Source organism: Lampetra planeri, unplaced genomic scaffold, assembly GCF_965212315.1.
Source record: "Lampetra planeri unplaced genomic scaffold, kcLamPlan1.2.h2 scaffold_160, whole genome shotgun sequence".
NCBI classification, from domain to species: Eukaryota; Metazoa; Chordata; class Hyperoartia; order Petromyzontiformes; family Petromyzontidae; genus Lampetra; species Lampetra planeri.
Window position 1 is genome coordinate 28,728 of NW_027614329.1, and position 16,640 is coordinate 45,367.

The 16,640-nt window shown below is 51.3% G+C and overlaps 1 protein-coding gene across 2 annotated transcripts in view; it reads right to left on the minus strand.

Annotated features, from left to right (window-relative positions):
- Positions 1-5,152: 5,152 nt before the first annotated feature.
- LOC144739613 (cyclic AMP-dependent transcription factor ATF-6 beta-like) overlaps positions 5,153-16,640 on the minus strand; it is a 43,133-nt gene continuing 31,645 nt past the window's right edge. For both annotated transcript variants that reach the window (XM_078622533.1, XM_078622534.1), the window contains exons 13-16: positions 14,009-14,076; positions 11,156-11,270; positions 10,649-10,736; positions 5,153-5,722 (exon numbers count right to left, since the gene is read on the minus strand). In XM_078622533.1, the coding sequence (XP_078478659.1) occupies positions 5,523-5,722; positions 10,649-10,736; positions 11,156-11,270; positions 14,009-14,076 (471 nt within the window). In that variant the 3' untranslated portion in view covers positions 5,153-5,522. The remainder of the gene's footprint in view (positions 5,723-10,648; positions 10,737-11,155; positions 11,271-14,008; positions 14,077-16,640) is intronic.

The window sequence follows — 16,640 nt, forward strand, 5'->3', positions numbered from 1 at the left end:
TTAACTGCAGGGATCATACTCTTTGGTTCTTTCGGTAAAGTCACATAGGTATAAAATAAAATAAATTACGTTTCTATTGCAAAACAAGCAATCATTTTCTTACCTGATGATTGCTTGTTGCAATCGAAACGTCGTGATTTAATTTATTTTATACCTATGTGACTTTACCGAAATAACCAAAGAGTATGGCCTTCTACTAGTTTTTAAAGCTTTGCATGGGCTGGCATCACCATATATTCATGAGTTAATTCATCCGTACACCCCCTCAAGGTCGTTGAGATCTGCAGACTCCACCCTACTGCGCAAATCTCGATCTCGGTCGCGTTCCTGGGGTGCGCGGCAACTTCCTGCATCTGTGCCATGGCCGTGGAATTCCCTGCTGCTGGAAATTCGTTAATCCGACAAATGTGGATATATTTAAGTCTTATCTTAAAACTATGTCTCCTGAAGTCCGTTTATTCTATTTAGCTTCTCTGTCTCTCTTCACCTTTCCTTTATCCTTATTCTTACAAGGCGCCTTACAGATCAATGTTAATCTTCTATCTATATGTATAAAAGTAAAAAAATGTTTGTCGGTTTGTGGCTTTGTGTGTTCGCGCGCTTGCAAAGGATTTGGGTCTCCAACGGTGGGGTTTATGTTAAATAAAAATAGCCAGGTACCATGCCGTAAGCCCCGCCCGTGAGCAAGCGCTATTCCTTTTTCACATCCTTAAACATGTAATAAGTTAAATTAGTGATTTAGTGCAATTTTTTTGCACTGTCTTTTTATTTATTTATTACGCGTGCACGGCCAGACCAAGTCACATGCCTTTGATGGGGGACGGCCCATGCAAAGTCACACGCCTTCGGTGGGAGTGAGGGGGACATTTTAGATTTTTAATATTTTAGAAAAAAAATTGGCCAGAGCAACGCAAGGTGTAAAAGCTAGTTATTATTAAAAGGGGGAGAGAGCAAGGAGAGGGGAGTTCTTGTTGTGGAGGGCTGCAGCCGCGGTGAGTTACCTGGCCGTATGACCGGGGACGTTACCCGTGGGTCATCTAATGAATACACCTTTACTGAACATGGCGACGGTGTGGGCTGAATATTTCCACGAGCGACAAACGAGGGTGTCCGAGCGTCCACGCATGCGGTTTTATTTCTCGAGCATCATGAGAGAGAGCCGTGTCTTTGCGGCATAGAGCCCGGCGATGGGCGCGCCCCTCTCCCGGTCGCAGAGTCAGGTCGCCGCGGCAAGGGGCCACCCGACCGGCATAAATAATGACAAGCTTGCTCACTTGTTAAATACCAACAACCGTGATGAGCACAGCGCCAGGGAATCGGTCCAGACCTCCCCCCCCCCCGCCTCGTACAAACACAACCGCGCGGATGCATCTCACGTGCCCCTTTTCCAATGGCACACCTGAGCCAGAGTGGTGCCAGTGTAGTGGTGGTGTTGACGTGCGCCGACTGTGACAGTGATGGATCACGGGGCGGCGCGGGGTGCGGGGTTGGGCACGCGTTGTAGGCGTGGTGTGGACGCGCGCGCCGGGAGTGACAGATGACGGGGCGGCGCGGCGTGGGTGCTGAGGCACGCTGAGATGTGGGAAAACAGGATCGTAGCCAGCGCCCAGTGATTGGTCGAATAGGATGGGTGCTCGCAGCGACGTCCGCAGGTGGGGTATAAAGGGGGACGCGCGAGAGCACTCGGGGAGAGTTACCCAGTTGAAGACCAGAAGACGGAGCTGAAGACCAGGTGCCCCGAGACCCCTAGTCCCGCCGTCCTTGTGGGGACCGGGGCCCTGTGTGGCTCGGAGGCGAGACTGTGGGACCCGGGGTCCGACGCCCACGTGGGTCGGGCTGGGGACCCACAGTCAAGACGGACACCCCGGGCAGGGAGTGTCCCGAATAGCTCAGTGGGCGTTAGTCGCCAGGGTAGCTAAGAGGGCGTTAGTCGCCAGGGTAGCTAAGTGGGTGTTTGTCACCCGAATAGCTCAGTGGGCGTTAGTCGCCAGAATAGCTCAGTGGGCGTTAGTCGCCAGGGTAGCTAAGAGGACGTTAGTCGCCAGGGTAGCTAAGAGGGTGTTTGTCACCCGAATAGCTCAGTGGGCGTTAGTCGCCAGAATAGCTCAGTGGGCGTTAGTCGCCAGGGTAGCTAAGAGGGCGTTAGTCGCCAGGGTAGCTAAGTGGGTGTTTGTCACCCGATTAGCTCAGTGGGCGTTAGTCGCCAGAATAGCTCAGTGGGCGTTAGTCGCCAGGGTAGCTAAGAGGGCGTTAGTCGCCAGGGTAGCTAAGAGGGTGGTTGTCACCCGAATAGCTCAGTGGGCGTTAGTCGCCAGAATAGCTCAGTGGGCGTTAGTCGCCAGGGTAGCTAAGAGGGCGTTAGTCGCCAGGGTAGCTAAGAGGGTGTTAGTCACCCGAATAGCTCAGTGGGCGTTAGTCGCCAGGGTAGCTAAGAGGGCGTTAGTCGCCAGGGTAGCTAAGTGGGTGTTTGTCACCCGAGATACTAAGTGGGTGTTAGTCACCTGTGAACGAGTTTGGTAAAATAAAAGAGTGTGCTCCCCGTGAAGTCGTCTCCCGCCGAGTTACTACATTACACCAGCACAGTACAGATGGTGGTTTTCCCCTTGGTCACACCCGAGCCAGTGCAGGGCCAGCACGGTACAAGTGTTGGTTTGCCCACTGGTGCATCCGAGCCATGCCAGAACTGAACCGCGACAATTACGCCGCTGCTACTGTAGCTGCTACCACCCTTAGAAGAAGTCCGAGTTTGGCTGGGGGCAAAGCAGGGTCAGGAAGGGGGGGGAGGGGTGGCTGGGCTAACGACTCGGCGCACCGAGTCACGACATCGACTGGCCTCCGCAGTGGAAAAACTACGGCTAGCGCCCCCCTGCCCCCCTGGCCATGCTGGGTGGCCGGCTTGGCTACGGCTCGGTTGTGGCGTGGGAAAAAAGGATCTCCATGACGGAGAGTACAAAACAGAAGATTTGCAACGACAAAGATCCCCCATACAGCCTTACAGACTGTTGGGCAAGTGCTGTTAGCGAGTAGCACCTATGAAGGCCGGTACTCTGATACACAAGGGGGTAGGTGGCCAGCACCACGCCGGACCACCTTTGTCTCCCCAGTAGCGATGTTTACACACCACACCAGGTACTCATTTGAGGCTGAGTCGACCTAGGGGAGGCCCAGGATCAGTTCAGATAATCGTCACTGGTGTTGGCCGTGAGCGGAAATCGAACTCGGGTCGCCGGGTTTGTAGAACAGGGTAGCGCTAACCACGACACTACCTCTCCACACTCAGGTAGTTGCGTTCCTGAAGAACACCGCGTTATAATTAATAATAATAATCGATATAGGCGGGTAAAGCAGAGTCCACGATAACGCGGGAGACGATGGTGTAACGCAGGGCCCGAACAAAGACCGAGGCGTGTGGTGGCAGGTAGCGTCCATAAGCTGCATCCAGCAGCATCCTCTTGCGATGACGATGCTATGCCGAGGCAGCAGCCGTACATACCACCGCTTTATTCTTACTCGCACTGCGACGTAGTTCCATTCACTCGATCGTATTACGTATTCAATTGGCATCCGCGTTATATAAAAAAAATGCTTTCCCTGAATACATTCATCGCGTTGTATCATCCAATTCACTTGAAGGAAGCAACGCGCAATAGCAGAACTGACTGTACTGGGTGTTTATTTTTTAGCCTAGGGGGCACCCCCAGTGGCAGCTGCTTCTGTGCGGCACAGAGGCAACTCTGTTTCCCCGAGGATTTGAGAGCGAGAATTCGCAGCCAGTAGGGAGGCATCTGTCAGGCTGTCCCAATGATGTGATCGTAAATTGTAATATCGTAAAAAAATGTACAAGAGACTCCGCTACTTACGAACTTTCAGAGATACGAACAAACCTGTCCATATGTCCAGTTGCCCGTTCGGACCGAGAGTCGTAAGTTCCACCACCGCGCAATAAATGGTGGTGGTGGCATTTACATCTGCAGAACTTAAAGAACCAGTGGTATCTACATCTGCAAAACATGAAGAACCATTGGTTTCTACATCTGCAGAACATGAAGAACCAGTGGTATCTACATCTGCAGAACATGAATAACCAGTGGTATCTACATCTGCAGAACATGACGAACCATTGGTATCTATATCTACAGAACATGAAGAACCAGTGGTATCTACATCTGCAAAACATGAAGAACCATTGGTTTCTACATCTGCAGAACATGAAGAACCAGTGGTATCTACATCTGCAGTACATGAATAACCAGTGGTATCTACATCTGCAGAACATGACGAACCATTGGTATCTATATCTATAGAACATGAAGAACCAGTGGTATCTACATCTGCAGAACATGAAGAACCAGTGGCATCTACAGGAGATTATACAACTATTAAAGCCATTCCCCGTGTTTAGTGTACATGTCGTACACCATGTTTGGAATAGACATGATTAAAGTTGGACTCACAAACAAATCGACTTACAAACAGACCTCTGGAACCCAACTCGTTCGTAAATATATGAGTCTCTATTTCACATTTGGCAGATGTGGATAATCTCAAGTTCTAGATTTGAAGCTTTCGTGACTGCAAGGATTCATACTCTTAGTTCTTTCGGTAAAGTCACGTAGGTAAAAATGAAATTAAAACTAATAAAAATAAAACAATAAAAATCACGACGTTTCGGAGGCAACACAAGCTTCCGTCTTCAGGTGAAACCGTCACAGCAAAATATATTTACCTTATATAGTGGTTAAGGGGGGAGGAGCCAGGAAGGGCAGCGGGGGAGGAGGAGTTGTGACTCCTCCTCCCCCGCTGCCCTTCCCGACTCCTCCTCCCCCGCTGCCCTTCCTGGCTCCTCCCCCCTTAACCACTATATAAGGTAAATATATTTTGCTGTGACGGTTTCACCTGAAGACGGAAGCTTGTGTTGCCTCCGAAACGTCGTGATATTTATTGTTTTATTTTTATTAATTTTAATTTCATTTTTACCTACGTGACTTTACCGAATGAACTAAGAGTATGATAATCTCAAGCTTCAACTTCATTGTTGTGTCACACAGGTTGAGGGAGCTCCGGAGACCAGGGTATGAGTCTACAGCGCGTAGGAAGGAGAGGGGAAGGGGGAAGGCGGGGGAACGGGTGCGACGATGGCTGCTGTGTGTGATCCATGGTCGGGTGATTTGCCGCATGATTTTCCAAGGAAATGTTTGTACGTTTCCTTGGTGAGGATGTTCTCATTTTTCTTTTCCGTGGACTCGCCCTGCAGTAGCCGCGCGGAGCACCAGGGGTCAACAGACCCCCTGCAGTCGCCTCACGGAGCACCACTATCTCTGATTGGCTGCATGTCTCAAATCTGATTGGTTGCGTGTATTGTCTCCGATTGGCTGCATGTCTGGAAAATGATTGGCTGCATGTCTTGTATCTGATTGGCTGCATGTCTTGTATCTGATTGGCTGCGTGTCTTGTCTCCGATTGGCTGCATGTCTCGAATATGATTGGCTGTGTGTGTCGGACCCCGCTCGTCTCCGATTGGCTCATCCTCGTCCGCGTGCCGTGTGCAGCGACGACGATGACGACGAGGGTGGCGGTGAGGAGGGTGGTGGTGAGGAGGATGCTGAGGAGGGTGGTGAGGAGGAGGGTGTGGTCCGCGTCTTCGCGTGGAGCAGCCGCGTGTTGGTCACCTCGCAGTCGATCTGCATCATCGACTCTCCCACATCCTCCTGGACCACCGAGTCTACGTCACAACAACAACAACCGCCTTCGTCGTCATCATGTTGTATATATAGGCCTTTTTCCATTATTTCATATTAAGAATAATTAGGCCAATATTTTTTGTTATATTAAATAAATGAAACCAACACTCTGCTACCCCTCACAAGCCGCACCAAGCATCAGGAGGTCGTAAAAGGCCATTAAATAATAAACTCCGGGGCAAAGGAAGGCTAACGACTATCTGCAAAATCTCCAGATTGTCAAAGGACCGCATGCCATGACCTCGCCACACAAACAGAGCCATAAAAAAACACGCACATAGTAGAGACAAACGGACGTTACAACTCGGGTTTTCGTTAACGGTAAAAGTTTGAAACTCAGCAAAAAGAACAAATCGACGTTATAGACTGCAGTCTATATTAGTGGCTTTATTATTACTTATTTTATTTCACCCTTATTAAATTCATATATTATTTTGTATTGTATCTTTCTATCCATGTGAATTCTGGCAGTCAAGAAAGTGAGGGCTTGGTTATATCTCCAGCCTCGGGATATCAAATATAACTCCAAAATAAAACACCGATCCCTGGCGACAAAGACATATAACAAAGCTTGGCAAAACCCTCGGAATAATGGTGGTAACGAGGGGCATTACGAATCTTGGTTAAACATGAACCCAATAATAACCACGAGATATTAGACCAGGGGTAACTCATAAGAGATACAAGAAATAGGTTCAACACACACAAGACCAGATAATATGTATTCCATGGAATCAAATCCTCCCCGGCCACTTTTGTCTAACAACAATTTGACACAAACACATGGTACAAATACGTAAGAAGGGTGTCTGGCCTCAAGATAACAAACACTATGAAGGGGGGGGGGATGCAAACAAGCATAAACTTCGACGGAAAACAGCCTGCCCGGGGTCATGAAGGGATGAGGGGGGGGGCAATCAGGCGTGGCCACGGAGAGAGGACAGTGATAGAGGGCATCTGTTTTTTTTCCTCTCTCGCAAGAGACGCGCAGAGAGGGGAGAGAATTTCGGATATAACCAACGACGCAGATCATGCAACCAGTTCTACAACAAGCAACATAGAGTCTTGCAAAGGAGCAGGCTGTGGGGCTTGGCCTCGATATTAGCATTGGGTGTGGTGTCTCACAGAGAAGAGGGGCGAGGTGATGCTCGGTGCCGAGTTCGGCATGGACCGACAGAGTATCGCTGAAAGTTTAATTCTACATTTATCCTGATGTTTTGAGTCGCTTGCAAAGTCAAGGATTGCGACAAGTTGTATTGTACTAAGCTTTCACAGTTGTTTAAGAGGTGTGCGAATACAATTCACAAATTTTGAGAGCGAGTGCCAGCTCCCACGAGCAGCTGCGATTGGCAGGCTTCGGGAACCTGCCCCCGTGACTGGCACATCGTCAACGAGCTGCAACAGCAGAAGCCACGAGTCTACGAAGTCAACGCAAAGAGTTTAGCACTGCAAGCGACAGACAAGGATGGCGAGGCTTGCCGAGTAGCGATGGGTCAACGAGTACGAGTTCAGCGCTGACAGAAGAAGTATCGCTCAAAGTTATTCTACACTGAGTGCCAGCTCCCACGGGCAGCTGCAGCTCGAGTTGATCTGACAAGCAACGTCAAGCAATCAACCTCGAGAAAGAGCGGAAAGCACCAAGCATCGACTAAGCCAGCACGCAGCAGCGCCACTGAGCACCACTGAGCAAAGTCAGCTGGCAGCGGACAAGCTACAAGCGTCGTGCCGACTCAGCTCATCCAGCAGGAGAAAGAGCCTGAGCCAGCGCAGCCCTGAAGTAAGGGCAGGTGTCCATGTGAAGCTGGCAGCTGCACGATCAAGGAGAGAGCACGGAGCAGTGGAAAGAGCCTGACCAGCCGCCCATGAGCAAGAGTGTCCGCGCCAGCGAGAGTGCCGTGGGTTCGACCCACACACACACCGACAAGCACCAGCTGGGAACCAAGGCAAGAGTGAGGAGCGGTGACCAGCAGACGAGCTGCGCACGCTATCTGACGACGGAATCATCGCGCACCACGACGGCGAGCGTCATGCCGACTCGTCATCCAGCAGCGAACAAACAGCTGCAGACGACGCCCCAAGCGAGACGGGGACGAACGAAGCCGTTTGTATGACACGCCCACCCTCACACGCTCACTGCTCTGCAGGGAACAAACTACATTTTTGGTACAAGGAATGCCCAACCTCGGCGTCTGCTTTACGCAAAGAATTGATCAAAGAAGACACACGCACATAACACGCATATCGGGACTAATAAGATTGTTCCAAAAAGTTATCTTTGTGTTTCAAGAAGGGTTGCCATTCCAAGGTGGTGCGTTAAATATAAACTGATCATAAAAAGCATTACTGCCCATTGAGTTACATGGATACGGTCGTTTAGAAGTATTTTAGGCATTCGTTTTCGTTAATTGCATAATCTTGCCAATGAATTAATTGACGTATACTTTTGCCTTCGGGAAATGTTTCTTAATTGCCGTGACTTTAAACAATAACAACGGTAGGAGGCTGCTAGATATTTGTGCAGCCCATTGGCTTGTAATTACCAACATGCTGTTCCGGCATCGGCGCATCCACACAACATCATGGATGCATGCTGGGTCCAAGCAAGAACATCTGCTGGACTACATAGTGACGGACCAGCGGATGCGAGCCCATGTCCTTGACACCAGGACCTACCGTGGAGCTGATCTGCCCTCTGACCATCGACGAGATATCTGTAAGATGCGCCTGCCATTCTTCCACTCCGGTGGTGGGTGTACACCCAGGACCCCATTCCAACCTAAGGTGTTCTGGTCTCAGTTAGCTGATGAAAGTTGCAATTGAGAATTTCATCATCGCTTGCAGCTGGGGTTGGCATCCCCCAACTCCTCCTGATGTCGAGGGTAAATGGGCGAGGTTTAGGACTGTAACTCATGCAGCTGCAATGGCTGCTTTGGGTACGCGGTCCAGACCTCCCCAGAGACCCTGGCTGACAGAGGAAGTGTTCAGGATGGTTGAGAAAAAGCGACAGGCCCACTCTAATCGTCTACAGCATCCCACGTCAGAGAATGAGGAGGCTTACCGCAGACTTCGCTCGGAGGTTCGGAGAGCCATGAGGCGCTGCAAGGATGGGTGGTGTTCGCGGGTTTCTGAGGAGATGGAGTCTGCCTCAGTGGCTCGCGATCACAAATCACTATTTAACTCCATCAAAAAAGTAACCTGCAGCGCCACACCTATTTCCATCATTAGGGGAAAAAACCGTGATCCAATCTCCGACCTCCAGAAACAGTTATTATTTGGTTCTTTCGGTTAAGTCACGTCTAAAGATAAAATAATAAATTAAATAATAGAATACGACGTTTCGATTGCAACACAAGCAATCATCATCAGGTATAATGAAATAGCGACATAATATCTAACCAGAAAACTATAGACAGACATATTAGCAGACAGATATCACTAAGATACATACATAGCGAGAGCAACACAGGTAACAGAGAGGGGTGATCGTCTCTGTGGGGTGGCCTTAAATAGACAGAGGGGGGGCGGAGGCAGAGAGAGGGAGGGGGGTTAGAGAAAAAATTAGCATATCAATGAGTGGTCAACAAAACGTGGTGCTGCAAGTACGATGACACGGCAAGCAAGCCTGAAAATCAGGAGAAAGACACACTAAAATTAAATAACCTAGTAAAATATCGAAATTTTTTACTAGGTTATACTAGGTTATTTAATTTTAGTGTGTCTTTCTCCTGATTTTCAGGCTTGCTTGCCGTGTCATCGTACTTGCAGCACCACGTTTTGTTGACCACTCATTGATATGCTAACTTTTTCTCTAACCCCCCTCCCTCTCTCTGCCTCTGCCCCCCCTCTGTCTATTTAAGGCCACCCCACAGAGACGATCACCCCTCTCTGTTACCTGTGTTGCTCTCGCTATGTATGTATCTTGGTGATATCTGTCTGCTAATATGTCTGTCTATAGTTTTATGGTTAGATATTATGTCACTATTTCATTATACCTGATGATGATTGCTTGTGTTGCAATCGAAACGTCGTATTCTATTATTTAATTTAATTTATTATTTTATCTTTAGACGTGACTTAACCGAAAGAACCAAATAATAATTCCTGCAGTCACGAAAGTTCTAAAATTAAGATTGAACTACTCCAGAAACAGGTTTTCAGATTTGCTGAGCATTTCTGTGAGGTCCTGGCGGAGGGGAAATCCCTCAGCCAGGAAAACAACGTGGAACAAAGTGGGGACGACCCTGCTGAGGCTGCGGTTCCTCAAATATTGGAGGAAGAAGTCACCCCCTGTGAGTGGCTGGCTGAGGTGCCATCTGTTGAGGAAGTACTGAAGGCGATCCGGAATCTGAGACCAGGAAAGGCACCGGGCAGAGATGATCTCCCAAGTGAAATGCTGAGGGAGGGTGGCGTTTGTGCACAGACTGCCCTACATGACATAATAACAAAAGTCTGGACCACTGGACGGGTTCCGCAGGATTGGAAAGATGCCCTAGTGGTCCCCCTATTTAAGAAGGGGGACCGCACAGACTGTAACAACTACAGGGGCATCTCACTCCTCAGTGTGCCGGGAAAGGTCCTGGCAAGGATTATTCAACATCGCCTTGCTACGCACGTTGAGGAAAGGCTTGCGGAGCCCCAATGCGGTTTCAGGAAAGAGCGGTCCTGCACAGATGCCATATTTTCTGTCAGTCTGCTACAGCAGAGGTGTAGGAAATTCCAACAAGACCTACATCTCAGCTTTATTGACCTGGTCAAGGCCTATGATACCATCAGTAGGCCTGGGCTCTGGGTTGTTCTTCGTGCTTTCGGAGTCCCTGACCCTCTGCTCACGATCATTAGGGACCTTCATGATGGTTGTTGTTGTGTGACCGTGCATGTGATCGTGCGTGTGACCGTGCGAGCATCACCGTTGTGCGGGGCCATGGCGGGCATGAGGAGCGACATGCGTGGCCTCCGTGTGTGGTTGTGAGCGCGGGCCGGGAGAAGCAGGTGGTCCTGGACACAACATGACAACAACAACACGATTGTGAGCACAACACAACAACTCGACAACAACACAAGCACAATACAACATTACAACACGACAACAACACAACAAGCACAACACAACAACTGCAAGACGACAACACAATAACACAACATTGCAACACGACAACAATGCAATAGAACGTGATGTAAAGAAACACAATGACACTGTATGGATGGGTGAGTGTACGACAATGCGACTGTGCTATCGTGACTGTACGACTGTACGCCAGTCGAACGACATGACTGTACGACTGTACGCCAGTAGGATGGAGTGACTGTATCACTGTCCACCAGTAAAGAAGCACGACCGTACAACCGAACGTCTAGTGTGACTGTAGCCACAGCAGCATCAGCGTGGTCCCCGTGCCGCTGGTCGGGAGGTTCACCCGTCGGAAGGAGACCACGTAGAAGGTGTCGTCCCGGCGTCCAATCAGCTCCAGGAAGTCCCAGGATTGGCGCCAGCGCCACTCGCCCGGCACCTGCAGCTGGCTGGACAGCGCCCTGGGCAAGCCACGAGATACCAAGGCCACGCTGGTGGCCTCTGTGTGCAAGGGCCCTCCCTCCACTGAGCTATCACAAATGATGTATGTGTGTGTGTGTACGTGTTAGTGTGTGTGTGAATGTGTGTACGTATTAGTGTGTGTGTGTGAATGTACGTAAGTGTTAGTGTGTGTGTGACTGTGTGTACGTGTTAGTGTGCGTGAATGTGTGTGTGTGGGGGGAGTGGTGGTGTAGCGGCAGAGACCCGAGTTCGATTCCCACTCACGACCAACACCAGTGATGATCATTTGAACTGGTCCTGGGCCTCTCCTTGGTCTACTCGGTCTCAAATAAGTACCTGGTGTGATGTGCAAACATCGCCACTAGGGAGACAAAGGTGGCCACCCACCCCCTCGGTGTGCCGTGCCGGCCTTCATAGGTGCTACTCGCTAACAGCACTTGCCCAACAGTCTGTAAGGCTGTATGGGGGATCTTTGTCTTTGTGTTGAACTTCTGCAGGAGGAGGCTCATGACGCGGCTACTGGGCAGTTGGAGAAAGTCAGCCTCCAGCAACAGCGGAGGGCAGAAGAGCGACGCTCACAACGAGCGGAGCGCTGGGCAGATAAAAAGCAGCAAGCTGCCACAGTAGGGGGTACAGCTGGTGTGCATCTACCAGTCATCTCAGTCAGTCAACCCATGGCACCTGCAGGGTCTGTTCCATGAGCTCATTCCAGAGAACCTTCGACACTTCACGTGACCTCAAAGTGCACCTGGCCCGGCACAGGCGCATTGGTGACGTCACCGCCACTTAGTGGCGAATGGCAGTTATTGGTAATATTGGTTGAACTTTCGCACCATGTGTAGCCAACCGTGCTCATCGGAGGGTGGGTCAGTGAGTATGTGAGTCTGCATGTGTTTTTCTCCATGTTGAACTTCTTTCGCACCGTAAGTAGCCAACTGTGCTAACTGGAGGTGCAGGGGAAGGATAACAAACTAAACAAAAAAGCAGTTCTAAAGAAATGAGTTTTCGATCTCGTTGATTATTTAAAAGTGCACAGCTCCAGTGGCTTCCTAATATCGGAAGGGAGATGAGCTCAACCAAGTGGCTTGTCATCATGTGGACATTTATAGCAGCAACCAAATACTCTAAAACCGAAGGACCTGGAGAAAAATCCATGCGACCACAGGGAGAGAGAGACGCAGACTCCAAATATACATCAGCAGGCATCGTCGGGGCCGGGATCGAACCCACAACCTCCTGCAGACCAGGCGAGGTAGTTAACATCTCCTAGCCACCGTGATGATGAGAGAGAGACGCAGACTCCAAAGATACAGCCAGCAGCAGGCATCGTCAGGGTTGGGGTTCGAACCCACGACCTCCTGCAGACTAGGCGAGATAGTTAACATCTCCGAGCCACCGTGATGATGAGAGAGAGACGCAGACTCCAAAGATACAGCCAGCAGCAGCAGGCATCGTCAGGGTCGGGGTTCGAACCCACGACCTCCTGTAGACCAGGCGAGGTAGTTAACATCTCCTAGCCACCGTGATGATGAGAGAGAGACGCAGACTCCAAAGATACAGCAGCAGCAGTAGGCATCGTCAGGGTCGGGATTGAACCCACGCCCTCCTGGAGACCAGGCGAGGTAGTTAACATCTCCTAGCCACCGTGATGATGACAGAGACACGCACACTCCAAATATACAACAGCAGCAGCAGGCATCGTCAGGGTCGGGATCGATCCCAAAACCTTCTGCATACCAGGCGAGGGAGGTAACATGTCCTCACTGCTCTCGGTTGGTAGGGAGTGTGGGAGGAGGTTGGTAGAGGGGTAGAGGGGTAACAGGGTAGAGGTAGGCTGGTAGGGGGTAGGCTGGTATATTGGTAAGGAGAGTAAGTAGGTATGTAGGTAGTATGTAGTATGTAAGTAGTATGTAGTATGTAGGTAGTATTTAAGTAGTATGTATGTAGTATGTATGTGTAGTGCCGTAGATGGGCCACACTTACCGGCAGTGGTGGATAGGGCCCATCTGCAGGTACCTCGGACCCCTAGGGGAGGGGCCACTGTGCCAGCCCAAGAGGGGGGGGGGCTGCTGGGGGCTCTAGGATCCTAGGCAGCTAAGCCCTCAGCGCCGGGCCTCAGGATCCCAGACAACCCAGACAGCTGAGCCCCTTGGGGCCACCAGCGGGGGGCTGCGGGGGATCTGGATCCCACGCAACCCCACCCCTCGATGGGCAAGAGGGATAAAAGGGCTGCTCCCCAGCCGATTGGGGGCCAGTCGCAGCTCAAGACCCAAGACAAGCCAGCTGAGGACCCTGGACCCCCTCACCCCGCTTGTCCTTGTAAGGGCCGGGACGCTGTGCGGGCCAGTGGTGGGACTCCCGGCTCTACGTCCTTGTAAGGGCGAGTTCCGAGGAAGCCAGAGTCTAGACCCGCACCTTGGCTGGGTCGGGTCAGGTAGCCTCCCCTAGGGTAATTGTAGCCGGAGGACCCCATAGCGTAGCCAGTGTCAGGCACGCTAGGAGAAGGCTGTGTCCCTAGGCCGCTGGCCGTGTCCCTAGGCTGTGTCCCTAGGCTGTGTCCCTAGGCTGTAACAGAGTATCAGGACTTTTGGAGTGTTGTATCGTAATAAAGAAGTTACCTCTACAAGTGTCTCCGGAACCCATTACATATGTAAGTAGTATGTAGGTAGTATGTAGGTAGTATGTAGTATGTATGCAAGTAGTATGTAGATAGTATGTCGTATGTATGCAGGGGTACCTCTCTGCGCTGTTGTCGGTGGGGGCCGTGGGGGGGATGAGTGGGGGGGAGCGGCGCTGAGACCTCCTCTGCGGGGACACGGACAGTGGCGCGCACACACAACGAGTGACCCCCCTGTCAGAGTGCGCGTGAGTGAGTGAGAGTGATTGTGTGTGTGAGTGTGTGAGTGTGTGTGAGTGAGTGCGTGTAAGTCAGCGCGTGTGAGTGAGTGCGTGTGAGTGAGTGCGTGTGAGTGAGTGCGTGTGAGTGCGTGTGAGTGCGTGCAAGTGAGTGCGTGCGAGTGAGTGCATGTGAGTGAGTGCGTGCGAGTGTGTGCGTGAGTGCGTGTGACTGAGAGTGAGTGAGTGAGTACGTGTGTGCGAGTGAGTGCAAGTGAGTGCGTGTGAGTGAGTGCGTGTGAGTGAGTGAGTGCGTGTGAGTGAGTGCGTGTGAGTGAGTGCGTGTGAGTGAGTGCGAGTGAGTGAGTGAGTTTGTGAGTGAGAGTGTGTGTGAGTTGCGTTTGAGTCAGTGCGTGTGAGTGAGTGTGAGTGTGTGTGAGTGAGTGCATGTGAGTCAGTGCGTGTGAGTGAATGCGTGTGAGTGAGTGCGTGTGAGTGAGTGCGTGTGAGTGCGTGTGAGTGAGTGCGTGTGAGTGAGTCATGGACAGCGCTGTGGGGGGGGGGCCAATGCCCATTGGCCTCTCCCCTTATGGCGTCTGCGACCACCATAGTGGCTAAACGGGGGCTCTGGACGGGTGCGAGGGGCTGGTAACCCCTCCACCCTCAATTCATTACCACTAAACTACGAATTAAACATAAATTTGTAACAAATAAGCTTGTGCCGGAGGCCCCGGGGGGACAGGCTTCTATGAGGTCTCCTGGCCAAAACCCAATTGGCGGAGCCAGGAGATTGAATATTCACCCTCGGGGCTCCTCCAGAAACAACGAAAAACCACTACGGATGGCCACGTGGAATGTTCGAACGCTCACTGCAGAGGAGAGGCTGCCACTCCTTTGTCGGGAGCTGGACCGGTACCGCCTGGATCTCTGTGGCATTCAGGAGGTCCGGTGGACCGGTTCTGGTTCCTACCACCATGAGGGGTGGACAGTCCTCCACTCGGGGCAGGAGACTGCCAAACAACAGGGTGTGGCTCTTCTTCGGAACAAAAGAATGAAGGGGGCGAGGGAGCGTGGCGGTGAGGTGTGGGAAGCTGTAATCCCCAGGATACTTTGGGCTCGCCTTCCCATCAACCGGAGGCGAGGAGTGGTGGTCGTGGTTACTTATGCCCCCACCGAAGACGAACATCCATGGAGGGATGCAGGCAAAGCCGATGAGTCAGATGCCTTCTATGACCTCCTGTCACAGGTGCTGGCTAAAGTGGCCACTCGAGACAGAGTCATCTTGTTGGGTGACTTCAATGCCCGAGTTGGTCATGATGCTGGCACCTGGTCTGGAGTGATTGGAAGGCATGGGCCAGATCAGCTCAATAACAACTGTAGGAGGCTGCTAGATTTTTGTGCAGCCCATGGGCCTGTAATTACCAACACGCTCTTCCGGCATCAGCGCATCCACACCACATCATGGATACATGCCGGGTCCAAGCAAGAACATCTGTTGGACTACATAGTGATGGAACAGCAGATGCGAGCCCATGTCCTTGACACCAGGACCTACCGTGGAGCTGATCTGCCCTCTGACCATCGACGAGATATCTGTAAGATGCGCCTGCCATTCTTCCACTCCGGTGGTGGGTGTACACCCAGGACCCCATTCCAACCAAAAGTGGCCTGGTCTCAGTTAGCTGATGAAAGTTGCAAGCGAGAATTTCATCATCGCTTGCAGCTGGGGTTGGCATCGTCCCCTACTCCTACTGATGTCGAGGGTAAATGGGCGAGGTTTAGGACTGTGACTCATGTAGCTGCAATGGCTGCTTCGGGTACGCGGTCCAGACCTCCCCAGAAAGCCTGGCTGACAGAGGAGGTGTTCAGGTTAGTTGAGAAAAAGCGACAGGCCCACTCTCATCGGCTACAGCATCCCACGTCAGAGAATGAGGAGGTTTACCGCAGCCTTCGCTCGGAGGTTCGGAGAGCCGTGAGGCGCTGCAAGGATGGGTGGTGGTCGCGGGTTGCTGAGGAGATAGAGTCTGCCTCAGTGGCCAGCGATCACCAATCATTATTTAACTCCATCAAAAAAGTAACCTGCAGCGCCACACCTATTACCATCATTAGGGGAAAAAACGGTGATCCAATCTCCGACCCCCAGGAACAGGTTTGCAGATTTGCTGAGCATTTCTGTGAGGTCCTGGGGGAGGGGAAATTCCTCAGCCAGGAAAACATCATGGCACAAAGTGGGGATAACCCTGCTGAGGCTGTGGTGCCTCAAATATTGGAAGAGGTCACCCCCTGTGAGTGGCTGGCTGAGGTGCCATCTGTTGAGGAAGTACTGAAGGCGATCCAGAGTCTGAGACCAGGAAAGGCACCGGGCAGAGATGATCTCCCAGGCGAAATGCTGAGGGAGGGTGGCGTTTGTGCACAGACTGCCCTATATGACATCATAACAACAGTCACGACCACTGAACGGGTTCCGCAGGATTGGAAGGATACCCTGGTGGTCCCCCTCTTTAAGAAGCGGGACCGCACAGACTTTAATAACT